The 27,029-nt window shown below is 41.4% G+C and overlaps 1 protein-coding gene across 6 annotated transcripts in view; it reads left to right on the forward strand.

Moving 5' to 3' along the window:
* ZNF667 (zinc finger protein 667) overlaps nt 1-26,374 on the forward strand; it is a 46,147-nt gene extending 19,773 nt beyond the window's left edge. For 3 of the 6 annotated variants that reach the window (XM_077756997.1, XM_077756996.1, XM_077757000.1), the window contains exons 2-5: nt 10,609-10,697; nt 12,411-12,537; nt 13,875-13,967; nt 23,525-26,374. In XM_077756997.1, coding sequence (XP_077613123.1) covers nt 10,641-10,697; nt 12,411-12,537; nt 13,875-13,967; nt 23,525-25,104 — 1,857 coding nt within the window. In that variant the 5' untranslated portion in view covers nt 10,609-10,640 and the 3' untranslated portion in view covers nt 25,105-26,374. Of the gene's footprint in view, nt 1-8,424; nt 8,491-8,519; nt 8,575-10,608; nt 10,698-12,410; nt 12,538-13,874; nt 13,968-23,524 lie in introns of those variants that run through there. The other 3 variants (XM_077756998.1, XM_077756999.1, XM_077757001.1) reach the window with 2 other exon arrangements.
* Nucleotides 26,375-27,029: the final 655 nt, after the last annotated feature.

A 27,029-nucleotide genomic window follows, 5' to 3' on the forward strand; every position in this document is an offset into this window, starting at 1 on the left:
AGCCCGCCTGCGTGGCCCTGCCGGCCTCTGGGACCTGTGTCCCCTCCGGCGGCTCTGGGACGCCAGGTTCCGTCGCTCACTAGTCACGTGACTGGGAGAGGTCACTCCGCTGCCCCTCAGTTTCACCTGCAAAACAGGGATGGTTTATAAAGGCGGGCTTGGGGGGAACCTTAGGACGGTGCCTGACCCAGGTTAGCCCCACGTGGACGATAACTGTTGTTTAATGTAATGACAGCAACACTCCCACACCTGGAGTAAAATCCAAGGGAGGAAACAGAAGTTGAGCCTTGGAGTAAAGGTTTCAGGCCAACATAGAAAATAATCCTGAAGTCTAGGTTGCAGCTTAGGTTCGGAGTCTTCTAGTCGGGGGCTTGGGAGGGCAGCAGCAGGGTGTGTGAGGGGAGACCGAGAGTGCAGGGCCTTCCAGGATGGAGATGTCCCTAGGGAGCCTGTGGGGTGAGTAACCTGGGTTCCGAGGTGACAGAGCCTGAAGGGGAAGGATTTCCTGATGACAACAGGGGTCTGGACCGGGTTTCTCATTCTTTGCATTGTGGATACTTTGGGCCAGAGAATTTTTTGTTTGAGGCGAGACGGGGGAGGGTCGCTGCCCAACCTATTGTAGGATGGTTAGCATTATCTCTGGTCTCTGCCCATCAGAGGCAGTACCGTATCCCCCTTTCCCCATTTTGCTTGGGGAAAATGTTTCCAGACGTTGCCAGCTGTCCCCGGAGGGCAGAATCACCCAGCTGAGAATCGCTGGTGTATAGAGAGAGCCGTGATGAAGGCACACCATGGACTTTCTCCAGGTGTGAAAATAGGGAGGAGAGCGAGGGGCTGGAGGAAAGAGGTGATGATAAGGGATGAGAAGAGAAAATGTGGTCTGCGGGCTTCACTCATTGTATGGTCTGGTGGCCTGCCATGGGTCAGGCACTGTGCTAGTTAATTGACAAGACAGAGGTTACTCTCCATCTGGGATTGACGTTTAGAAGGAAGACAATTCAGTTTGTAATAAGCAGTGGTAAGCGCCTTGAGAAGTCAAGCGCGGTGATGGGATTACGGGCTAAGCACAGGGTCAACACCCAGGCTTCCCATGGGTGTCTCATTCAGTTCCAAAGCCAGTATTGGCCACCATCGGTGACTTGGTGGTATCTTTTGATGGGGGAATCCAAGAGCTTGGCTTTGAGCTCATCATAGTTTTCGTTTTCTTTTGACACTGAGGAGAGGTGGAGAGATCAGATCTTCAGCCCCTCCCCCTGAGGCTCATAGAGACTGGCATAATTGTTCTAAACTATGGTTTTCCATTAGTATTCCCATGAAAAGTTTTAAAAAGAAATGCCCAGACTTGGGTCTCAGAGATTCTGATTTAATTGATCTGCTGTTGGGCACAGCCATCGATATTTATTAAAAAGCTCCTGAGACATTTTAATGTGCAGACGAGGTTGAGAGCTGTAGCTCTGAGAGCTTACTTGAGGAATAAGGTAGATTAATTTGGTATAGGAAGAGGAGGATATGAGTGACAAGTGCTTTTGTTGTGCCCGATTCGCGAATCCCCAGAGACCACCAAGGAGCCGACACTGATGCAAGTACAAAAGGGTCTTTATTACAAGCTGGAGCAGGGGCTCACCTGCCTACCGGTGTAGTGGCAGCAAGGTGAAGCGAAGACCAATAGGGAACAGGGTTTTTAAGGGGTAAGGGATGGGGGTGTTACAGTACGTATAGCATCATCACATAAGCACCAATTACAGTTGTACAGCATCTATGGTAACAGCTTTGACCATTCAGTATCTGTGAGGTGTTTGTTACTTTTGGTGGGACCCANAATGTTTTTTGATTAGCTGACCTGAGAGCGGTCTGAGGATGGCTTTAGCCTTGAGCAATCTGAGGAACTGGGGCTATGTGCAGCCCAAGGTTGCTCTTAATGGAGGCCTTAATTTCAATATGACGTTACTTAGGCTCTTCACTTTCAGTATTTTATCGGCAGTCTTGACAGCTGTGCTTTCTTGCATTAGGGACATTCCTATCCCCCTCCTACAAGTGAGGAAATCTGTTCCTGTGCAAAGCTGAGAAATAGCAGGGCTCACATTCATATGCAAAGTCGATGTTTTCTTTTACAGTTGGACTTGGTTCTTTAAGGAAAGTATCTTGTTATTCTGGCCTCTGGGACTGAAAAGTTCAGAGTAGGGGCGATCTTCAGTTTTTGATAGGTGGCACAGCAAAAGTAGACTTTGAAGGAAGCAATGAGATTACTCATTAAATGCCTGGTTTCAGGTACTTTAGGACCTGCCCCCAATTCAGTGCTCAGCACAACCCCCCAGGGTCACAGAGATGTTGGGGCTGAGAGGAAGGAGCCTACTTGTCTGCCCCTGAGGAGAGGCATGGCCACTGCCCAGTGGTGAGTCTTTGAAACTTGTTCCCATTTTGGTTTTTGCCATCCTCACTTTAGGATCTAGAAGTTAGCTTTGTATTGGGGCGCCTGGGTGGCTCACTCGGTTGAGTGTCCTACTCAGGTCAGGGACTCATGGTTACTGGGTTTTGAGCCCCGCATCCGGCTCTACTCTGACAGCTCAGAGCCTGGAGCCTGCTTCAGATTCTGTATCTCCCTCCCTCTCTCTCCTACTTGTACTTTTTCTCTCACAAAAATGAATAAATGTTTAAAAAAAAAAAGTTAGCTTTGTATTAAATATAAGTTGCAAAGCCCTTTTCCACAATATGTTTGAGTCTCAGAAGTCAGGCTAGGTGTACATTTCTCCCCTGAGGTAGTATGGAATTTACATGATTTAGAAGAAGTATTTGTATGTGCTTGAAACACAATACCAGAGTGTAGATGGGGAGAAAAGTGAGTTTTCGAGTTTCTTTTCCCATGTCAGGTAACTTAGTTCCTTTTTTCAGAGACAGTCACTGCTGCCAGTGTCATGATTATTTTTCCAGAACTTGTCTGCCTTTTTATTTTTTTTTCTATTTCAACATTTTCTTTTTTCTTTTTTTTTTTTTACAAATAGTTTATTGTCAAATTAGTTTCCACATAACACTCAGTGCTCATCCCCACAAGTGCCCTCCTTGTCTGCCTTTTTAAACACATATATTAGTTTCCATAGTTTGTTTTTTTCTAAGGGGTTTTTCCTGTCTTTTTTTCACTGTCATTACATCACATCATGGAGATCATTTTACACAATAACCTGTATAGCAGATTTCTCAACCTTGGTACAGTTGACGTTTGGGCCAGATTGTTCTTTGCTTTGGGGTGCTATCTTGTGCAGTGTAGCATGTTGAACAACATCCTGGCCTCCGCCACTAGATGCCAGGAGCACTACCACCACCGTCCCCGTCTGTGACACTACAAATGTCCCCAAACATTGCGAGTGTCTCCTAGGTGCAAAATTACCCCCAATGAAGAGGCACTGATGTAGTGTTACTTTCTTTCTTTTAAAATCTACCTGGTGTCCCATCATGTGCGTATAACACTCAGCCACTTTCCTATTGATGGGCATTTTGGTTGTCTCCAGTCTATTGATAACCTATATTTTTTCAGCTCTGGCACTGCTTTAAGTGTGCTACGTATTTTCACTCATTTAATCTTTAAAACAGCTCTGTGATGTTAGTGTTGCTTGCCTTGTTTGCCAGTAGAGGAAGGTGAGGCCCCGAGAGGACACTAGAGAAGGGTAGCAGAGTTAGAAGTCAAACCCAGACAGTCTCCAGGCCCAAGTCCTTCACTGCAGGACCATACTGTCTCTTCCAGTAAGCCTTGTCACAGTGAATGCTCTTGTGTGTCTTTTATCTACACGTAAGGACTTCCAAAGACAAATATCAGAAACGAGGTTTACTGAGTGAGAGGCTGTGTGTACCATCAGCTTTCAAAGATGTTACCAAATTATCCTCCACTGAGATGGTGCCAGTTTCTCTCCAGTCAACACTCTGTGAGAATTCTACCCATAGCCTTCTCACTGGGTCTCAGGCTTCCTTGGTCTTTTGGATGTTCTTTCCTCCCCAGCAGTGCTGAGTTCCTTACAGAAAATTGTTTTGTGGACCAGAATTGTGCTTTTCTAGTTTGGGTTGCATGGCTAAGAGCAAACGGCTCTGAGAAACCACAGGATGGACGTGATGCCCCTTCCTGCAGTAATCTGTTGTACTTGAGGAATTAGAAGGGAAAAGTCAAAGGATGTACTGATCTGGTAAACAGAACCAACCAGCAGTAGTTTTCTATAATGGGGAAGCTGCTTTGGGGTGTGTCCCAGGCCACAGAACTAGGCATTACTTCTACGTGTTAATTACACGTAGAACTCCCAAGCAAAGAATTGAGTTTTAGTCTCAGGCTGTGTGGCTGCGGAGTGTTGGGGCTGGCTCACACCAGTTCACAAACCTGTTCTGTACACCTTTCCTCAGCTCTGTGCTCAGTGACATCAGTTTGGTAGCTTACAGTGGGGCCCTGATGGGAGTGTTGACACCATGGAAACTGGCGGGGGCTACAAATCCCCTAACGTACCCCTGCCCTGAAATGTGATGCAGAGAGAATTCAGGCATCTAAGACTCTTGGTAGGCCCCCTTGGGAAGCCTTGCTTAGCAAGTCAGAGAATGGAAGGCCAGGCCAGGCCACTTGGTTTGTCATAGAGCCACAGCTCCTCAACATTAACATGCTGTGCTGCAAATCTCCCCAAGTCTTGTGGCCATTCTGATATAACAGAGGTAAATGTCTCATAACTGGTGCCATACTGACATTCCCCAAACCCAGCCAGAGAGGACAGACTCCTGTCTCACAGCAAGAGGGCCATTGCTTAAAGCTTTGTGACAAAGGCAGGTCCCTGTTGAGATTCTCTTTTTCATCCTTAAAATGGAAAACGCTAACTCATGTGGTCAGTTTGCTTTAAAAACAAAAGGATATCATGTAATGCATATAAAATATCTAGTACTGCTTTCATTCTTCTTCTTTTTAAATGTTTATTTATTTTTGAGAGAGAGAACAAGCACAGGGGAGGGACAGAGAGAAGGTGGGACAGAGGATCCGAATTAGACTGTGTGCTGATAGCAGAGAGCTCAGTGCGGGGCTCCAACTCACAAACCGTGAGATCGTGAGCCACCCAGGTGCCCCCATTCTTGTACTTCTTAACCGAGGAGGTGGTTGATGTTACCCAGGGATGAGCATATTCAGTACACACACGCGCGAGCACTTCCCCAGAGCAAGTGGACAGCACAGTGGCTAAGCCTCTTTCAGACTCCCCGCCCACAGCGTCGGTCCCAGTCCACTCTGACGACAACAGTAATGTTAAATATAGCTATCCTGCCTGAGCGCCGGGCATTTGGGGTGTGCACCTAAGTGGGTGAAGACAGACTATAGCACCAGTCAGGATAAATTAGTAAGTCACATAAGTTTCGGAAGACCCCTTTCCGTCATGTTTGTCCTTTACTCACACTGCTGCACCACAACACTTCTGACACCAGATGTGTGCGGTTTTCCCTCATCAGGCAATTTTTCAACACTGACTGGGTGTCCTAGAGTTTAACTCAGTTGTTTTATTTTTTAATTTAATGTTTACATTAGATAGACGAACACTAGCAGGGGAAGGGCAGAGAGAGGGAGGCAGAATCTGAAGCAGGCTCCAGGCTGAGCTGTCAGCAGAGTCCAACGTGGGGCTCAAACTTTTGAACCATGAGATCATGGCCTGAGCCGAAGTTGGACACTCAACCAACTGAGCCACCCAGGTGTTCCTCTTTTTTTTTTTTTTTTTTTAAGAGACAGCACAAGTGGAGGAGGGGCAGAGGGAGAGAGAGAGAATCACAAGCAAGTGCTGCACTGCCAGCGCAGAGCCTGACAGGGGTTGAACTCATGAAACCATGAGATCTTGACCTGAGCTGAAACCAAGAGGTGGACGCTTAACCAACTGAGCCACCCAGGTGCCCCTACAGTTTAACTCATTTCTAACACTCTCTACCTGGAGGTGGTGCCAGATCCCCAGGTTCAGGACTTAGTTCCATGAGACTGTCCCCTCACTTCACAGACCAGTCACAGGTCCCCAGGCTACCCCCAACTTCTGTCCCACTTGGCTCCAAATCGGAGGTTCCCAGAACACTTCTCAGGTTCATCTGATTTGCTAGAACAGCTCATAGAACTCAGGGAAACACATTTGCTAGTTTATTAAAGGCTCTGATAAAGGGTACAGATGAACAGCCAGATGAAGAGCTACATAGGATGAGATCTGGGAGCTTCTGTCTCTGTGGAGTTGGGGTGTGCCCCCCTCCCACGGTGGATGTGTTTACCAGCCTGGAAGCTCTCCAAACCCCATACTATGGGGATTTTCTGGAGGCTTCCTCAAGTAAGCATGATCAGTCATTAACACTACTTGCAGTTCCTCTCCCTTCTGGAAGATGGGGTATGAGTGAGGCTGAGAATTTCATGGCTTGGTCTTTCTGAAGACCATACCCTGTCAAGAGCCCACCCAGAGTCACCTCATTGAAACAAGAAACATTCCTAGTGTTCTTAGCACTCCAGCATTTTCAAGCGTTTTTGGAGTTCTGTGGTACCAAGGAGGAAGGCAGAAACCAGCGTATGCCTTTTCATTTCTCTCACATTTGGTGCATTAGCAATGAGAGCTGTGGAGAAAGAGAAGTCAGGGCTGGGCAAGGGAGACTGGGAGTGATAGGCAAGAGGGTGGGAGGCAGGTTGCATTGTTATTAGGTTAGGGTGAGACTGGTAGAGAGTGAGAAAGGAGTGAGGAACTGAGGCAGGGCTGTGCTAGCACCTTCTGGGACTGGCAAGGAGGCCTGTATGAGGAAGGAGAGAGATGTAGGATCTAAGTTCAACTTCTGTTAATCCTCAGGACAACTCCAGTAGTTCTGTATTGTTCTTGTTTAATGGGAGAAAAATAGAGAGGTTCAGTAACGTGCCCGTGGTAACACAGCTAATGAAAATAATCATCACATGGGGCGCCTGGGTGGCTCAGTCGGTTTAAGTATCCAACCTCGGCTCAGGTCATGATCTCATGGTTCATGAGTTCGAGCCCTGCATCAGGCTCTGTGCTGACAGCCAGCTCAGAGCCTTGAGCCTGTTTCGGATTCTGTGTCTCCCTCTCTCTCTGACCCTCCCTTCCTCACGCTCTCTCTCTCAGAAATAAATAAAACATTAAAAAAGTATTAAAAAAGAAAAGAAAATAATCATCACACTTAGGTGGTCTGACTCCAGAGTGATGTGTTTAACACAGCCCTTCCCTCTGACCCAGAGTGGTTAGTGGAATATCTGGATCAGCCTCAGCTTGAATTATGGCTCTGCCAGTTCCCGGCCCTATGACCTTGGGCAAGTAATCCCTACTTCTCTGTGCTTCATTTTGCTCGTTTGGAAATGGCGTTAATGAGAGTACCTGCCCCACCAGGTTAGGAGTGAGGATTAAATGATGATTTTCATAGTGATGCTTAGCATGTGTAAGCATCCTGTATTTATTCATCTTAGTATTACTACTATTGCTTATTATTGCTTTTCTCTCTTTCTCTCTCTCTCTCTCTTTTTTTTTTTTGGTTTATTTGAGAGAGAGTGCAAACAGGGGAAGAGAAGAGACAGAGGGAGTCACAGAATCCTACTCAGGCTCTAGGTTCTGAGCTGTCAAGCTTGAACACTTGAGCGCCAAAGCGGCGCTTGAACCGATGAGCCGTGAGATCATGACCTGAGCCAAAGTTGTATGCTTCACTGACTGAGCCTCCCAGGTGCCCCTGCTTTTCTCTTTGTAAAGAGAGAAGCATGATAACCAAACTTTTCTGGCTAGGTTCCCTTAAGCGGTACAAGGTCATCTTCTGACTTGCATTTTGTAATTTTTTTTTAAGGTTTTTTTTTTTAAATTGAGAAAGAGGGAGAGAGAGAATGAGCTGGAGAGGGGGACAAAGGATCCAAGCAGGCTCTGTGCTGACAGCAGAGAGCCCAGTGTAGGGCTCGAACTCATAAGCCATGAGATCCTTCAGTACCTGAGCTGAAGTTGGACACTTAGCTGGCTGAGCCACGCAGGCTCCCTAATGACTTGGATTTTGAATCAAAACATGACCATTTTCAAACTCTAAACTTAATTATGGCCTTGGTTTCATTTATCTTCCCTAACCCCGCCCTCAAGAGAAAAAAAAAAAGAACATCTATAGAGAGAAACTTTCCTATTTCCCTTTCCCAGACTGTATGCTGCTGTTCCTTTCTCATAGAAAAATGAAAAAAAAATTGTGACATATCCACTGTTGTTGGCACTGGGGTGTGATGATGGTATTCTTCAGAGGGTATGCTGAAGCATTTAGGCGTGAACTTCTATCATGTCTGTAACTTTGAAATGATTTCAGAAAAAAAGAAAATGTTAACATTTGGTAAAAAGTAATCAGGTCTTCATTCTGTTGTTCTTTTTTCTAGATTTTAAATTTTTCAAATGGGTGAAATTAAAGTATACTCCCATTTCTGCCTTTTTCTAGACCCTGGCCTTCTCCAAAAGACAAGTTTAGAAGGCTTGGAATGACTGCTATTAGAAGTGTTTCTCTGTAAGATGATGTTGGCACAAAATGGTTACGCCCAACTCCCAATTTCTGCATGCGAGGAAGCATTCTGGACTGGTTATTAGTTCGGTCAGCAAGGGTTTCTTGAGCACTGCTCAATGCCAGGCATGTTATCAGCTCCCAGAACAGTGAACAAAACAGTCAAAATGCTTATGCCCATGGAACCCTAGTAAGGTGAAGGAGATTGTTCCTCCATAAATACAAACAAACAAGCTGTTTTGGGGAGGCAGCTTGTGCTATGAAGGAAATAGGGCAGTAGAGTGGTAAAGACTCTAGTATAGAGCAGTCTTGTCCTGTGGAAACATAATGCAAGACATAGAGTTTTCAACTTTCCAGCACCAACATTGGAAAAACTAAAAAAGAAAATCATTACAGTTAATTTTACCACATTTTATTTAACTTAATATATCCTAAACATCAACTTGTAATCAATATAAACAATTACCAATGAGATATTTTACGGTTTTTCCATACTAAATCTTTGAAATCTGTGTTTTACAAATGCAGTGCACCTCAATTCAGATACTTAATTTTCATTATTTGATCTGTATTTAAATTTCATAAAACTTACAATTAGAAAAGTAGATTCACACAGCCAGTTTTAAATATCCTTTAAAGTTTTACAGTAAATTAAAGATTAGTTTTGAATTAAGTTTTTTGATTAAATTTTTTAATTAAAAACTTTTTAATTAAACAATTTTTAAATTTTATTTGAGAGTGTGGGTGAGGAAGGGGGACAGAGGGAGAGAGAGAATCTTAAGCAAGCTCCAATCGTAGCATGGAGCCTGATGTGGGACCTGATCCACCACCCGGGATCATGGCCTGCGCCCAAATCAAGAGTCAGACGCTTAACCAACTGAGCCACCCAGGCATCCCAGTGTTTAATTTTAGATTAGTAAATTTTATTTTATTTTTTTATTTTTTTATTTTTTTAATATTTTNCCGCGAGATCATGACCTAAGCGAAAGTCGGACACTTAACCGACTAAGCCACCCAGGTGCCCCTAGATTAGTAAATTTTAATTCATTAATTTTAATATTTGTTATTTTATTGTAACTTTCATAATAGATTAATTGAAAGTGAATAATTGCACTAGCCTTATTTCTAGAACTCCGTTGTCACCAGTGGCTAATGGCATGCGTGTAGAAAAGCATAGGTTCAGAGTGATAGAGGGGCCTAATCCACACCACTGAATGTCCCTGCTGGATTTACACATACCTGCCTAATTTCCTTCTTCAGCTCCTGTGCCCCCTCTACCCCTCACCATAGACACACAGTTCATTCACCACATAGCTACCCAATACGTTTTGTTAAGTGTTAAGTCAGATCTTTCACTCTTCAGACCCCTGCCCCCTTATTAATGTTTTATTAGGCTTAGGATCAATTCCTACTGCTCCCACCTCCCTTCATGATGTGGCCCCTCCAGACCTCAGCCATTTCCCAGACCACTGCTCTCCGCCTAATTCTTCACACCATTCACTTTTCTGTACACAGCAAGCATGTGTCTGCTGTAGGGTCTTTGCACCTGTTACACCTATACCCAGAATCTTCTTCCCCAAATGCCTCAGGCTCTGCATTCAAACCTTAACTCAATCTTGCATCCTTTGAGAGCCCTCTCCCAACCACTCCATTACTCTGCCCCCTCCTCTGGTCAAATACAACAGTGATCTCAGCTAACACTGTTCTACATGAACTTGCCCATCCCTGTTGGACTGTTAAGGTACATGGGAGCTGGTACTTCTCTACTTTTTCCCCAACACCTGGGACAATGCCTGGCACATAGTAGGAGCTCAACAAATGCTTGTCAGATGAATGGATAGGTGTCTTCATGTCTCATTTCCCTCCTGATCTGGAACCTTCTGTTGTCTTGGGAACAGATAGCATTGGCCATTGTCCCTTCCCAACCGTGAGAAGGGGCAACAATGCTGCAGAAGATATTCTGTCATCTCTCCATGTGTGTGTCTGTGCACCTATATGTGTGTGTGTGTGTGTGTCTGTGTGTGTCTGTGTGTATGTGCATGGGTGGCCAGGGGATTCTTATCCTAAAGACTCTGGGACCACCCAAAAGGACCTGTCGTTCTCATGATTTCTCTTCTCCCCCAGCCCCATCTTCTTATCACCCTGCCCTTCTCCACATGCGGACCCTCAAGGGGGAGGAAAGGATGGCTGCACGAGGGAAGTCCAAGTCCAAGGTAAGTAGTGATTCTTCTTGGGGGGAAGTTTCATCTTCTAAGACATGACCATTTGCTTTCCTTCCATGGAAGCTTCTTACCTGACAGAATCCCATCCAGGAACTGTTTCTGTTTCCTCCCATCACCGTGGAGGGTAACCAGTGCCCCACGTAACCACTCAGTGCCTGCCTCTCCTTTCCCAGTGTGCCCATGGCCAGTCACCTATTTGTTCAGCATCTCCAGGGTATCTGCCAGGGCTACTCCCCCGACAGAAGAAAAGAGCCACCATGATTTCTTGAGGTAGACTTGAGTGCCCAGGCAAGACCTCTGAGGCAGAAGATGATTCAGGGTTGTCGTCTGGAGTTAGTCTGTTAATGTTGCTTTGTTTTCACTTGTACAACCCTATTTACATGGAGGAAATCTCTGTGTCTAAGAAATTCCACATAACCTTGTATTCAGATTGGGTTTCTTGGAATGAGGCCAGTGAGTCACCCTTTTTTTTTTTAAAACATGCTTTACCACTTTAGATGATGAAGTGATTTTGTACAATAAACACCTTGAACACAATTTCTCTAACATTTTTGCCCTACAAGTTATGTGTGTTCCTTCTCTGTTGCTGTTATAACAACCTTCTGCAAACTTGGCTGCTCAAAACAGCATGTATTTATGGCACACAGTTCGTGCATGGGTCAGAGGTCAGGCATAGTGCAGCTTGGCTTGCCTTAGGTCTCAAAAGGCAGAAATAAAGGTGTTGGCTGGCTGTGTGGTCCCGTCTGAGGCTCAGGGTCCGCTTCTAAACTCATTGGTAATTAGCATATTCAGTTCTTTCTGCTTTCAATGTGGCCCCGTTCTATTTTCAAGCCAATAATATTAGGTCAAATCAGGCTTCAGAAATCCCTGACTTCATTTCTGTTCTCTTCCAGCTAGAGAAAATTCCCCCACTGTTAGGGCTCCTGTGATTACATCACCCACTTAGATAATCCAAGATAATCTCCCTATTTAAGGTCAACTGATTAGTAACCTTGATTACATCTGCAAAGAATCTTTGCTCTGTATAGTTTAGTCACATGCTCTTTAGAGCGTATGTGGTTAGGGGCCTGAATCAGAAGCCAGCCTGCTCAGATTGAACTCCGGCCCCTCCGGTCACTAGTTGTGGACCTTCCATAAATCCCCTCCCCTTTCTTTCTCCTCTCCATTTACTCATCTGTAAAATTGCTGTGATCCTCTCAGCAGTGCCGCAGTCACTGGCTAAACGAGTCAGGACCCGTAGAGTACTTAGGAAAATGCTTTGCCTTTGTCAGTGCCCAGCAAACTGAAGTGGCTATGCTCTTTATGTGACACAGTTCTTATTTATCTTTTAGAGAGCGTATGAATCAGGGTGGGAGCAGAAGGGGAGAGAGAATCTTAAGCAGGATCCACCACATTCAGTGCAGAGCCTGACCCCGGGCTTGATCCTATAATCCTAGGATCATGACATGAGCCAAAATCAAGAGTCGGATGCTCAACTGACTGAGCCACCCACGCGCCCCTACAACACCATCTTTAATAATAGCTGAATCATATCGTATTGTGTTGTATTTATTTTAGTTAATATACCTTCCCCTCTTGGCCTCAGAACCCCACATGTTTCCTGAATAGATTCCTGACACCATGGGTCTCCCCTTTAAGTTCCTGGTCTCTAGCCATGTGGACGCATAAGCCCATGGTGAAAGCACATGTGATTTTCTATTTCAGTTGCCAGTGACATTCGGGGATTTGGCCATCTACTTCTCCCAGGAAGAGTGGGAGTGGCTGAGCCCCACTCAGAAGGATCTGTATGAGGATGTCATGTTGGAGAACTACCAGAATCTGGTCTCACTTGGTAAGACCCTCGCCCCTTCCCTCGCCATAATCCATAACCAACCTGTTGTGGGACATGAATTAGTCTAGTCAGGGAAACAGAAGCCACTACAGTTTTGTTCTGTTTTGTTTTGTTTTTTTAGCAGCTTTATTGATGTATAATTCACATACTTACATATACAAAGTATAAAATTCAGTGGTTTTAAATGTATTCACAGTTGTACATCCATCACCACAGTCCGTTTTAGAATATTTTCATTACCCCAAAAGAAACCCCAGACCCATTAGCAATCACTCTTCATTTCTCCTTGCCCACTAATCCCTTTAGAGTAGGCAAACACTAATCCACTTTCTGTCTCTATGAATTTGCCTATTCTTGGCTTTTCATAGAAATGTACTCATAGGTATGTGGTACTTTTGTGTCTGACTTCTTTCACTTAACATAATGTTTCACTTAACATAATGTTGTAGTGTGTATCAGAACCCCCTTCCTTTTTATGGCTAATAATATTCTACATTTTATTTATCCATTCATCAGTTGATGGGCATTTGAGCAGTTTTTCACTCTGGAGCTGTTATGAATGTGCTGCTGTGAACATTCATGTATGAATTTTTGTGTGGACCTGTATTTTCATTTCTTTGGGGTATATACCTAGGAGTGGAATTGCTATCATATAGTAAATGTATATGTAACTTTTTGAGGGTATCCTCAATTTTTGAGAGACCTTAATAGAATCAATAGGTACTGTTAAAAGGTAAATAGTGGACACAGCTAATGCAGAGGCGGTAACTATAGGTTGCAGCAATTAGGAGTATAAAGAGGAGAGTTTGGGGTTTTTAGGACTTAGAGGAAGGGAGTCAGACTTCTGAAGGAAGAGAGAGGTGTGCTGACTCTAACTAACTGTTACAGTCATGAAGGGTTAGGCTGAGGCTAGTTCTGAGGGTGCAGGAAAAAGAAGAATGAAAACCAGCAGAGGCCCTGGTGTGGTGGTTGCTGGTTGGTTGCTGGTGGTCCCTGATGGGGAGCTGCTGGTGAAGAAGTGTGGATTGCAGAGCCCCAGCCCCTGCACAGAAAACAGATCAAAGAAGGGTCGGATTGGGAGCTAAAAGGCAATAACTTACTGGCCAGCCTCAGGAGTTTTTGGCCTAACTTTTCAAGAGACTAATTGGCTTTGTAGAGTTAGAAATGAGCACCACTTCTCATTGTAACTGAACTTTCATCCTTCTTCTCCGCCTGCCCTTAACATCTTCTGTGTTCCTTTTGTGGTCACAAACCCCCCATTCCCATTGACATTGGCCTTGGCCCTGACATCTGTGGCACCCACATCCTGCTTAGTTCTGATGTTTTTTCCGATGCAGGACTTTCCTTTCGGAGGCCAAATGTGATCACCTTATTGGAGAAAGGGAAAGCACCTTGGATGGTGGAGCCAGTGAGAAAACGCCGGGGCTTGGGTGAGTGACAGACTAAGACCTACATGCTCCCATTGTGTGTAAGAGCACCCCGCATCTTGAGAGGGCAACCTCTTGATATTTGACAGCTCCCAGTTTTCCTACCTTAAAGGTCCCAGGCTGAGAAGAAAATTCATGTCTTTTGTGCAAGCCCTAGAAGGAGAATAACCAACATTTAATAAACCCTTAGTAGGTAACAGACATTAAGTATAGGTTCCTCCCAGTCCCCTAAGGTAGGTATTATTATTATTTCTGCTTAATGTATGAGGAAACTGAACATGAGAGTTCAGTGACTTGCCTACGTAACCCAGCTAGGAAGTGGCATCAGAACTAGGTTTGAACCCCAGTTTCTGGTCTCAGAAGCTCAGCTCTGAATGCTGTCACCCCCACTTCTGCCTCAGCATTTCCCTTCAGAGAAAGCATATTTCAACTTCTCTCATGATAGCATTTTTAATGATAATATTTAAGCTTGCATCGTTCCTTCATTCTTCAAATAAAAATCAAAATATTTTCCACAACTGTTCATTTTGACTACTTTTCAAGAGCCCCATTGCCTTTTGTGATAGGTTCTTTTTTTATCAGGTTATTTTTACTTACTTATTTTAACAGTTTTATAAGCTTTAGTTGTAAAAAATTCACAATAATGAATTTATCATCTTAACGAGTTTTAATGTACAATTAAGTGTATTCACATTGTTGTGCAACAGATATCAAGAAGTTTTTCATCTTGTAATAACTTCTGAAACTATACCCACTAAACACTAATTCTCCCTCTACCCGTCCACCCAGCCTTTGGTAATCACCTTTTTTTATATTTTTCTGATTTTGATTACCATGAATACTTCATATGAATGGAATCATACGCTATTTGATCTTTTGTAACTGGCTTTTTTTGCTGAGCATAATGTCTTTGAGGTTCATTCATGTTGTAGCTTATTAGTGACAGGATATTTCTTCCTTTTTCAAGGCTGTATAATACTTCATTATATTTATCACATTTTCTGTATCCTTTTATCAAAGGATATTTGGGTTGTTCTGCATCTTGGCTACCATAAATAATACTGCAATGAACATGGGAGTATAGACATGTATTTAAGATCCTGATTTCACTTTTTTTTGGATGTGTACTCAGAGGTAACATTGCTGGATCATATGATAATTTTATTTTTTATTTTCTGTGGAACCGTCATACTGTTTTCCATAGTGGCGCCACCATTTGTCAATTCCACCAGTAGTATTATACAAGGGTTCCAGTTTTTTGTCAACACTTGTTATGTTTTGCTTCTTTGATGTGGCCATCTTTAAGGGTGTGAGGTGATATTGTGGGTTTGATTTGCATTTCTCTAATGATTAATGATGTTGAGCATCTTTTCATGTGTTTATTGGCCAGGTGTCTATCTTCCTTGGACAAGTGTCTATTTAAGTTCTTTGCTCATTTGTTAAAATAGAGTTGTCATCTGTTGTTGAGTTGCAGTTCTTTATGTATTCTATTTATTAGTCCCTTCTCTGATAGATGATTTGGAGTTATTTTCTCTTATTACATAGAATGCCTTTCTCTCTATTGATTGTTCCATTTGACATGCAGATGTAGTCCCATTCGTCTATTTTTTTATTTTGTTGCATGTGTTTTTTGGTGTCATATCTCAGAAATCAATGCCAAATTTAATTAAAATTTTTGTTTTGAGAAGAGGGGAGAGAGAGAGAATCCCAAGCAGGCTCCTTGCTGTCAGCATAGAGCCCAAATGGGGCTCGAACCCACAAACTGAGATCATGACCCAAGCCCAAATCAAGAGGACGCCTATCAAGTGAGCCAGCCAGATGCCCCCACCTTGAAGATTTTTTTTCTTTTTCTTTTTTTTTTAATTTTGGGGAGAGAGAAAGAGAGTGAGTAGGAGAGAGGGGCCAAGGGGGAGAGAATCTTAAGCAGGCTTCACCATGCTCAGTGCAGAGACTGATGCGGGGCTTGATCCCATGACCCTGGGATCATGACCTGAACTGAAATTAAGAGTCTGTCGCTAAACCCGTTGAGCCACTTACATCTTTTTATGTAAGGTGTAAGGTAAGGGTCCAGCATCATTCTTTTTGCATGTAGATATCCAGTTTTCCCACCACTGATTGTGAAAGGACTGCCCTTTCCTCTTGAGTAGTCTTGGCCTCCTTATTGAAAATCATTTGACTAAATAAGCAAGAGTTTATTTCTTGGCTTTCTATTCTCTTGGTCTTTATATCTGTCTTTTTCCCACTACCGTACCATCTTAATTAATGTTGCTTTGTAGTGTGTCTTAAAGGATTTTTAAAATTATTTTTTATTTTTTAAAAAAAATTTTTTTAAATGTTTTATTTATTTCTGAGAGAGAGAGAGAGACAGACAGTGTGAGCAGGGGAAGGTCAGAGAGAGAGGAAGACACAGAATCTGAAGCAGGCTCCGGGCTCTGAGCTAGTTGTCAGCACAGAACCTGACGTGGGGCTTGAACCCATGAACCGTGAGATCATGACCTGAGTCAAAGTCAGATGCTTAACCTATTGAGCCACCCAGGCGCACCTATTTTTTTATTTTAGAGAGACCTCGTGAGCTGGGGAGAGGGGCAGAGGGAGAAAGAGAATCCCAAGCAGGCTCCACACTCAATATAGAGCTTGATAGGGGACTCGATCCCATGATGCTGGGATCATGACCAGAGCCAAAATGAAGGGTTGGATGCTCAGCCAACTGAGCCATCCAGGTGCCCCAGGCCCTGCTTTTTAGTATGTTTTGAAATCAGAAAGTGTGAGGCCTCTTTCTTTTTTTTTTTTTCAAGGTTGGCTATTTGGGGTCCCTTGAGATTCTATATGATAAATTTTAGGGATTTTTTTTTCTATTTCTGTAAAAAATGTTATTGGGATTTTGATAGGGATTGCATGGAATTTGTAGATTGCTTTGGGTGATAGACATTTTTACAATATTAAGTCTTCCAGTCCATGTGCACAGGATAGCTTCCCATTTGTTTGTACCTTTGATGACTTTTAGCAGTGCTTTGTAGTTTTCCATGTACAATTGCTCATCTTTTGGGTTAAATTTATTCCTAAATATTTTATCCATTTTGATGCTATAGTAAATGGGCTTGTTTTGCTTGTTTCCCTTTCTGATTGGTTATTCAGTAGAAACTGATTTGAATGTTGATTTTGTATCCTATTTTATTGGATTGGATTTGTTTATTGGTTCAAACAATTTATGTGTTTGTATGGAATCTTTTAGGTTTCTCTACAAAGAAGATCATGTCATCTGTGAACAGGCAGAATGTCACTTCTTTTCCCTCCTTTAATGCTTTTTTTTTTTTTTAACGGCTCTGTTTTGGGGCACTAGGGTGGCTTAGTCGGTTAAGTGTCTGATTTTGACTCAAGTCGTAATCTCGTGGTTCATGACTTCAAGCTCCGCATTGAGCTCTGTGCTGACAGCTCAGAGCTTGCAACCTGCTTTGAATTCTGTGTCTTCCTCTCTCTGCCCTCCCCTATCCCCAAATAAATAAACATTAAAAAACAAAACAAAACACTACTGCTCTGGCTAGAACTTCTAGTGTTATGTTGAATAGCAGTGGTGAGAGTGAGCATCTTTGCCTTGTTTCTGATCTTAGGAAAAGGTTTTAGTCTTTCCATGTTTACTGTGATATTTACTGTAGGTTTTTCATTAATGGTTTTTAGTACGTTAACGTAGTTTCTTTCTATTTCTAGATTGTTCAGTGTTTTTATCATGAAAGTGTTTTGAAATTTGTCAGAAGCCTTTTTTGCATCAATTGAGATCATCATGTGGCTTTTGTCCTTTGTTTTGTTAATGTGATGATGTAAAACAATGTTTGATTTTTCCCATATTGAACTGTCCTTGCTTTCTAGGTATAAATCACACTTGCTTATGTGTGTGATCCTTTTAATGTGCTGTTAAATTCACTTTGCTAGTATTTTGTTTAGAATTTTTGCATTAATATTCATTAGAGATACTGGTCTGTAGTTTCCTTTTCTCGTGTTGTCTTTGTCTGATTTTGGTATTAAGGTAAAAGTAGCCTCATATAATGAGTTACCAAATATTTTCTCTGCTTCTGTCCTCTGAAAGATATGATGGAGAATTGGTAGGAGGTCTTTAAGTATTTGGTAGAATTCATCAGCAGATGCATCTGGGCCTGGTGCTTTATGTTTTGGAAGGTTATTGATTCAGTTGTTTTATTTTATTTTATTTTTTTAATTTTGAGAGAGAGAGAGAGAATCCTTAGCAGGCTCCGCATTGTCAGCACAGAGCCTGATTCAGGGCTTGAACTCCCCTGAGATCACGACCTGAGCCGAACCTGAGTCTGATGCTTAACCAATTGAGCCACCCAGGTGCCCCTATTGATTCAATTTCTTGAGTAGATAGAAGCCTATTCACATTGTCTGACTTCTTCTTCTTTTTTTTTTTTTAATGTTTTATTTCTGAGGGAGACAGCCTGAGCAGGGGAGAGGGAAAGGGAAGTACAGAATCTGAAACATGCTCCAGGCTCTGAGCTAGTTGTCAGCACAGAGCCCGATGTGGGGCTCGAACCCACAAACTGTGAGATCATGACCTGAGCCAAAGTTGGACGCTTAACCAACTGAGCCACCCAGGCGCCCCATCTGACTTCTTCTTGTGTGAATTTTGGAAGACTGTTCCTTTCAACAAAATGGTTTCTTTCATCTAGGTTATCGAATTTATGGCCATAGAAGTTGTTTGTAGTTTTCTGTTATTATTCTTTTAATTTCCATGAAATGGGTATATCTGTCCCATCTTTCATTTCTGATGTTAGTAATTTGTGTCTTCTCTCTTTCTTAGTCTAGCTAGAAGCTTATCAATTTTAGTGATTTTTCAAAGAACCAGCTTTTGGTTTCATTGTATTTTTCTATTGATTTCTTGTTTTCAATTTCAGTGATTTTTGCTGTAATTCTTACTGTTTTCTTCTGCTTATTTTAATGTTTGTTTTTGAGAGAGAGAGCGGGGGAGGACAGAGGATCCAAAGTGAGCTCCGCACTGACAGCAGTGAGCCTGATTTGGGCCTCAAACTCATGAACTGTGAGATCACAACCTGAGCCGAAGTCGGACATTCAACTGACTGGCCACCCAGGGCGCTCCTCTTCTGCTTATTTTGGATTTAATTCACTCTTTTTCTGTTTTCCTAAGAAGGAAAGTTATGTTACTAATATTATGTATTTTTTTTTTTAAGTCTGTTTTTTTGAGCAACAGTGTGCGCCAGCCAGAGACGGGCAGAGAGAGAGGGAGAGAGAATTCCAGGTAGGCTCTGCAGTATCAGTGCAGAGCCTGACCCAGGGCTTGATCCCATGAACTGTGAGATCATGATCTGACCTGAAATCAAGATTTGGATGCTCAACTGACTGAGCCACCCAAGCATCCCTCATTTTAGATCTTAGTTCTTTTCTTATATACTATATAGTGCTATAAATTTCCCCAGGATAAGCACTAGTTTTGTAGCATCTCACAAATTCTGGTAAGTTGTGTTTCTGTTTTCATTTAGTTCCAAATATTTGAAAATGTCTTTTGAGATTTCATGTTTTATTTTTTAATTTTTTATATATTTTTTAATTTGACAGAGTGTGTGCATGAACAGGGAAACGGCAGAGAGAGGAGAGTCCCAAGCAGGCTTTGCTTTGTCAGCATAGAGCCTCATACTCACAAACCATGAGATAATGACCTGAGCCAGAATCAGGAGTCTGACACTTAACTGATTGAGCCACCATGTACCCTCTGGGTACCCCATGTATTATTTAACCTCCAAGTATTTAGGGATTTTCCACTGACCTTCTGTTGAATTTGATTGGTCTGAAAGCATTGTGTAATTTGTCTTCATTATTAAGGTGTTTTAAGGCCTAGAATGTGGTCCGTCTTGGTGAATGTTCTATGTAAGCTTGGGAAAGATGTGACTTCACTGGATGGAGTGGTCTATAGATGCCGGTTATATCCCATTGAATAATGGTGTGGTTGAGTTCCACTGATTTTTTGCTCGTTTGATCTATTCATTTATGAGAGAAGGATGTTGAAGTGTTTTAACTATGTTAGTGGATTCATATATTTCTCCTTGCAGTTTTATCAGTTTTTGCCCATTGTAGTTTGATGCTCTGTTGTTAGGCGTATACACATTGAGAATTGTTATGTCTTCTGAAGAATTGACTCTTTCATTACGTACTGCCCCTCTTGAAGCATGATAACTTTCTGTGCTTTTACGTCTGCTCTGTCAAGGAATAATATAGCTTAATTAGTGTTGGCATGGTATATTTCTCTCCATTCATTTACTTTTTAAAAATTATTGTTTAATTTGCATCCAAGTTAGTATATAGTGCAACAGTGTTTTCAGGAGTAGATTCCTTAATGCCCCTTATGCATTTAGCCCATCCCCCCTCCCACAGCCCCTCCAGCAACCCTCAGTTCTCTCTGTATTTAAGAGTCTCTTATGTTTTGTCTCCCTCCCTGTTTTTATATTATTTTTGCTTCCCTTCCCTTATGTTCGTCTGTTTAGTATCTTAAATTCATCATATGAGTGAAGTTATATGATATTTGTCTTTCTCTGACTAATTTCGCTTAGCACAATACACTCTAGTTCCATCCATGTAGTTGCAAATGGCAGGATTTCATTCTTTTTGATTGCCAAGTAATACTCCATTGTGTATATATATCCCACATCTTCTTTGTCCATCCATTTATTTACTTTTAGTCTGTGCCTAATCTATATATAAAGTGGGTTTTTATAGACCACACACAGTTGGGCCATGTTTTTTAATTCACTCTGACAATGTTTTCATTGATATGGTAATTAGACTGTTGTCAAAGTGATTACTGATATAGTTGGATTGATACCTATTTGTATACATTATATGTAATAAATATATTTAGTTGTCTTCTTGATTTTTAATGTTTTATTTCTGAGAAAGAGAGAGAGACAGCATGAGCAGGAGAGGGTCAGAGAGAGAGGGAGAACAAAATCTGAAACAGGCTCCAGGCTCTGAGCTGTCAGCACAGAGCCCGACGCAGGGCCCCAACCTACGAACCACGAGATCATGACCTGAGCCAAAGTCGGACGCTTAACCGACTGAGCCACCCAGGCGCCCCTTAAGTTGTTGTCTTTATTCTTTGCTCCTGCTTTTATCTTCTGCTCTTTTCCTGCCTGTTGTGGGTTTTACTTTATTTTTTATTTATTTATAAGCAGGCTCCACTCCCAATATTGGGCTTGAACTCAAAACTCTGAGATCAAGAATTGCATGCTCCACCAACTGAGCCAGCCCAGGCGCCCCTGCCTGTTGTGTTTTTAAGCAAGCATTTCATATGATTCCAGTGTTATCAATTATACATGTTTTTAAGTGGTTGCCTTAGAGTTTACAGTATACCTTTACAGCTAATCCAAGTCCACTTTCAGTAACAGTATACCACTTCATGGGTACTGTGAGTGCCTTATAATAATAAAACACTGCTAATTCCTTCCTTCTTTCACCTGTTTTATTGTTATCATTCATTTCATTTATATATAAATCTATGTAAGTAAGCATGTGTATGTTACATGTTATATACATAAGATGGAAACATGAGCATACATAATTGAATACATCGATGCTGTTACTTTGAATAAACAATATCTGTTAGGTTAGTTAAGAATGAGAAAAATAGGGGTACCTATGTGGCTCATGGGGTTGGGTGTCTGACTCTTGGTTTCAGACAGTTTCTCACAGTTGTGAGATCAAGCCCCACATCAAGCTCTAGGCTGACAGCACAGAACCTGCTTGGGATTCTCTCTCTGTCTCTCAAAATAAACTTTAAAATTAAAAGAATAAGAAAAATAAAGGTTTTTGGGTTTTTTTGGTTTGGGGGTTTTTTGTTTTGTTTTTTTGCATTCACTTATAGTTTCTTCATTGCTCTTTCTTGCTTTTTTGTCTTAGTATTCTCATAATATATTTGTTACTTCTTTTGTAGTTGTCCCACAGTCTTTGGATAGCCTGTTCTCTTTTTTTCAGTATTTACTCTGCTTTCTGAGTTTTAAGGGTTCTTTTTTTTTTTTTTTTTTTTTTTTTTTTTTTTTTTAAGTTTATTTTTTATTTAGAGAGCAAGAGCACATGAGCAGGAGCAGGGGGAGGGCAGGCCCTGCACCGTCAGTGTAGAGCCTGACACAGGGCTCAGACTTACAAACTGTGAGATCATAACCTGAGCCAAAATCAAGGGTCGGGCGCTGAACCGACTGAGCAACCCAGGAGACCTTGATTTTTAAGGATTCTATCGATAAGTCCTTTAGCCCTCACATCTTTCTTCAGCTGTGTTGAATTCCATCCAAGTCATTCTTTATTTCTATTACAGTGTTTTTGATCTCTTACATTTGTTTGGTTCTGAGAATTTCCATCTATTTGCTTACATTGCCCATCTGTTCTAATACGCTGTATACTTTCTCTGTTAGAGCCCTTAAGATATTAATCAATTTTAAATTTCTGGTCTGAGAATTCCAGCATCCCTGCCACATCAGTCTGATTTTGATGCTTGCTCTTTCTCTTCAAATTGTTTTTTGCCTTTTGGTATGCCTTGTAATTTTTTCTTAATTGCCAGAGGTGATTGTACCAGGTAAAAGGAATTTTTGTAAACAGCCCTTTAGTGATGTGTGGATGGGTGAGATGAGTTGAGGTGGGAAGCATTCTATGGTTCTAGGATTAGGGCTCAGTCTTTTAGGGGAGCCTTTGCCTCTGAAGTGTGAACGTCTCAAGTTACTCAGCAGACCCCTCCCTCCCCCGCCTCAAATCCTATGTCCTTATAGGAGGGACAGGATGGCTAGAGGCCGCTGGAGTTGGAGGCAGCAGTTTGTACCCTCCCTTCTCTTATGGATCCAAGAAGAGTTGTTGGTTTTACATCTATTTAGCTTTTTACTTGTTCGGATGAAGTTGTGCTTTCCAAGCTTCTTATGTGAAGAACTACAAACCAGAATTCCAGTGTGTTGTTTTTTTTCCATAAGATTGGATTTTAAGAATACATTTAAAAAATTTACTTCATTAAGACATAATTTACAAATTGTAAAATTCACTCATTTTGAGTGTGTAATTCAGTGGTTTTTAATATATTTAACAACTTGTATAGCCATCACCATAATCTAGTTTTAGAATATTTTTATCACCCTAATAAAATTCTTCATGTCCATTTACAATTAATCTCTAGTCCCACCTCCAGCCCCAGGCAACTACTAATTTGCCTTCTGTTTGTAGTTTACCTTCTGCCTTTTTTGGACATTTCATGTAATAAATGCACATTCATCTAATGAATAACCTATGGAGTTTAATATGGCATGTGGTATGAATTTATCCTACAAATAAAACTTTTATTTATTAATTTCAGATTGCAAGCTTTCCTGATTTATAATTATTAAATATTTCTATAAAGCCTTTTAAAATTACAGTAAGATACTACAGAGTTATTGTTTTGGTTATCATCACTGTTACTATGTTTGATAATGACTGATACTGTTATTATCATTGATAATGACTGCACAGAAGCTTCATTTTTCCAGCATAGGAAAACAAATATTGAATTTCTTGATGTCTTTCAGACTCAAAGTCTAAATGTGAGACCAAGAAGTTACCAACATCTCTGTGCAACAAATCTGGGCAAAGCATATATCAGAAACCAGTTTCTGCATCACAAAAAGTTCCCATAGGAAAGAAAGGCTGCAAGAAAAGTTCAGTCCTAATAAAACCCAAAAAAGTGCATTCAGGAAAGAAATCTTTAAAATGTAATGATTGTGGGAAAACTTTTGGTCAAAGTTTATCTCTTAAACTTCATCAGAAGTCTCATACTAGAGAGAAGCCTTATGAATGCAGTAATTGTAGAAAAACTTTTAGACAGATCTCATCCCTCATTCTTCATCAGAAAATTCACAATGGAAGGAAAAGCCATGAATGTGATAAATGTGGAGAAAGCTTCATTCAAAGAACATCTCTTATTCTACATGAGAAAGTTCATAATGGAAAGGAAACCTTTGACGGTGGGAAGGCCTTGAGTCAGGGCCCACCTCTCAGTGTAGGCCAGAAAATTCACTTTGTTGAGAATATCCTCCATTGTGGAAAGTGTGGGAAAGACTTCATTCGGAAGTCATCCCTTTTACTTCATAAGAAAATTCACAGCAAAAAGAAATTACATAAATGCAATAAATGTGGGAGAGGCTTTAGTAAGAAATCAGTCCTTATTATACATAAAAGAATTCACACTGGAGAGAAAACCAATGAAAGTGAGAAGACCTTAAGCCAGAGTCCACTGCAGAAAATTCACCATTTAGAGAATCCTTATAAATGCAGAGAATGTGGAAAATCCTTTAATAGGATTTCATCCATTATGCTTCATCAGAGAATTCACACATCAAAGAAACCCTACAAATGTGTTAAATGTGACAAGGTCTTCAGGCGCCTTTCAACCCTTATTCTACATCTAAGAATTCATAATGGAAAGAAACTATACAGATGCAGTAAATGTGAGAAGGTCTGTAATCGGCATTCATCCCTTATTCAACATCAGAAAGTTCATACAAGGAAAAAGAAACTGTTTGAATGTAAGGAATGTGGGAAGATGTTTTCTGGAACTGCCAACCTTAAAATACATCAGAACATTCATTCTGAAGAGAAACCTTTCAAATGCAATAAATGTAGTAAAGTTTTTGGCCGTCAGTCATTTCTTATTGAACATCAGAGAATTCATACTGGAGAAAAACCCTATCAGTGTGAGGAATGTGGAAAAGCCTTTAGTCACCGAATATCTCTTACTCGACATAAGAGAATTCATACTGAAGATAGACCCTATGAATGTGATCAGTGTGGGAAGGCCTTCAGTCAGAGTGCACACCTTGCCCAACATGAAAGAATTCACACTGGAGAGAAACCATATACGTGTAAAACATGTGGGAAGGCCTTTAGTCAACGCACATCCCTTATTCTACATGAAAGAAGTCATACTGGAGAGAAACCCTATGAATGTAATGAATGTGGGAAGGCATTTAGTAGTGGCTCAGATCTTATTCGGCATCAGAGAAGTCATTCTTCAGAGAAACCATATGAATGCAATAAATGTGGGAAGGCGTATAGTCGGAGTTCATCCCTGATTCGACATCAGAATACACATTCTGAAGAAAAAGCCTAAGTTTGTTTTAAACGCCATAAAAGTAGCAGACACCAAGGCATAGGAAAAATGCATTTGTCTACCACCTAAATTTTGTAAAAATGGAACCATTTGATGATGTGTCCCACTTTGAAAGCCAAAGAACAGAAGTCATTGGGGTGACTTTGACCAGACAATTTGTAATCAACTGAGGCAGTGATCTTACCATAGGTCTTAATTTCAAAGTAGCAAATTCAGATGATGGATCAGTCATTTTTAATGAAGACCACTCTTCACTTGATAAGAATTATTGATATTTTATTTGCAGTTTAATTTAAAAAGCTGTTTCATTGGTCACATACAACAAACTGGAACCAAAAGTCCATGTCTATGGAGGGGGCTTTGAGCCTTATTTAAGGTCACATGAAGAAAGAGTTTAAGTTTCTCCCTTAGAACTAGAACTATCATGTAGAAGAGATTTCCTGGGCAAACCAGGGTACTACTTTCAGCTGTGGTGAGAACATTGTGGGTGAGAAAAAAGAAGAGTGACTCTTCAAGTGGATAAAGATAGCACTCACAATGTGTGTGAACCAGTAGAGTCATTATCATTCTGTCTTCCTGAATATGAAGATATATGATCTTCATGGTATGAAAAATTGTAACAAGCCTGAGACAGACTAATGCGATAAAAGAAACCGGGATATACTGAAGAATGAGAACTTAACAGCAGGGAGAAATTCTTTGTTACTGTTTTATTTGAAAAGAAACTTGTCTATATTTATATGAATAAACAGTGGTATTTTCATGTAAGAACAGTGGTGTGCAGTAAGTGACTGGTGGAGAATCAGATGCCATTCCCTTAATATGTCCTCTCAGAATTCATATGTCAAACCCCTAACCTCTAAAGATAGGGACCTTTGGGAGATAATTAGGGATAGATGAGTTTATGAGGGTGCATCATGATAGGATTAGTGTCTTTAAAAGAAAAGCTGCCAGAGAGCTTGCTCTTTCAGCTGTGTGAAGATACTACAAGAAGGTGGCTGTCTGCAAGCCAGGAAGCTAGCCCTCCCTACCATCCAACCATGTGGCACCCTGATCTCCAGAATTGAAAAATAAGTTGCTTTTGTTTAAGTCACCCAGGCTATGGTATTTTGTTATGGCAGCCCAAGCTGATTAACACAGGGATGAAAACCCTAGATTTATGCACCAGTCTCTTTTCCTCTCAGTTAATCATCATATATAATAGTTCTCAGTCCCTGTTTCCTGCTTGTACGAAGTATGTAAGAAATAAAATCAGAGTTCTTTTTTGTCATTGGAGTGTTCTGCAAAAGCCGTTTTTGAAAACACCCATATCTTATTAAGATAACTTTGTGAAATGTATAACCACGTGAGTTAGGTCACTCTAACTTTGACCACAACCAAGAGAATAACATGCAGATTTGTGAAGGGTGAGCATGCATACAGGATAATAAAACAGTTAATTTTCCATTTACACTTACTGTACTGTAAAATCAGCACAAAATATCTCCAACACTTGGAGCAAATGGGTGAGCAAATTAACAGAGAAGGCTCATGGAGAGGCAGGTCTATTCTTCATCCCCTTCCACACTCCCTGCTTTGTTAATTCCTCTGCCAACCTGCCATAGAGATTGGTTCCAAATCAATGGTCACAAACCTAATATATGTAATATAAACTAGTAAGACCCTGTACTTGCCTGCAGACACTTAGAGTTTACGAAGGAATACAGAATATTAAAATGTGGAAACCTGTATAAAAGACACGGGTAATAACTGAGAAGATGGTGAACTCTGTTGTGACTGGAGGACATGGGAACAGGGATTACTTATTCCTACTTACTTCCTTATTAAAGGAAGAACAGGACTCAGGCTGACTAGGCACACGAGTTGGAAGGCTGTTGAAGGCAAAGAGAGAAAGTACAGATGTACAAGCTAGTGACAGAAGGTTG

The sequence above is a fragment of the Crocuta crocuta genome, unplaced genomic scaffold (assembly GCF_008692635.1).
Source record: "Crocuta crocuta isolate KB4526 unplaced genomic scaffold, BGI_CrCroc_1.0 scaffold142, whole genome shotgun sequence".
Lineage (NCBI taxonomy): Eukaryota > Metazoa > Chordata > Mammalia > Carnivora > Hyaenidae > Crocuta > Crocuta crocuta.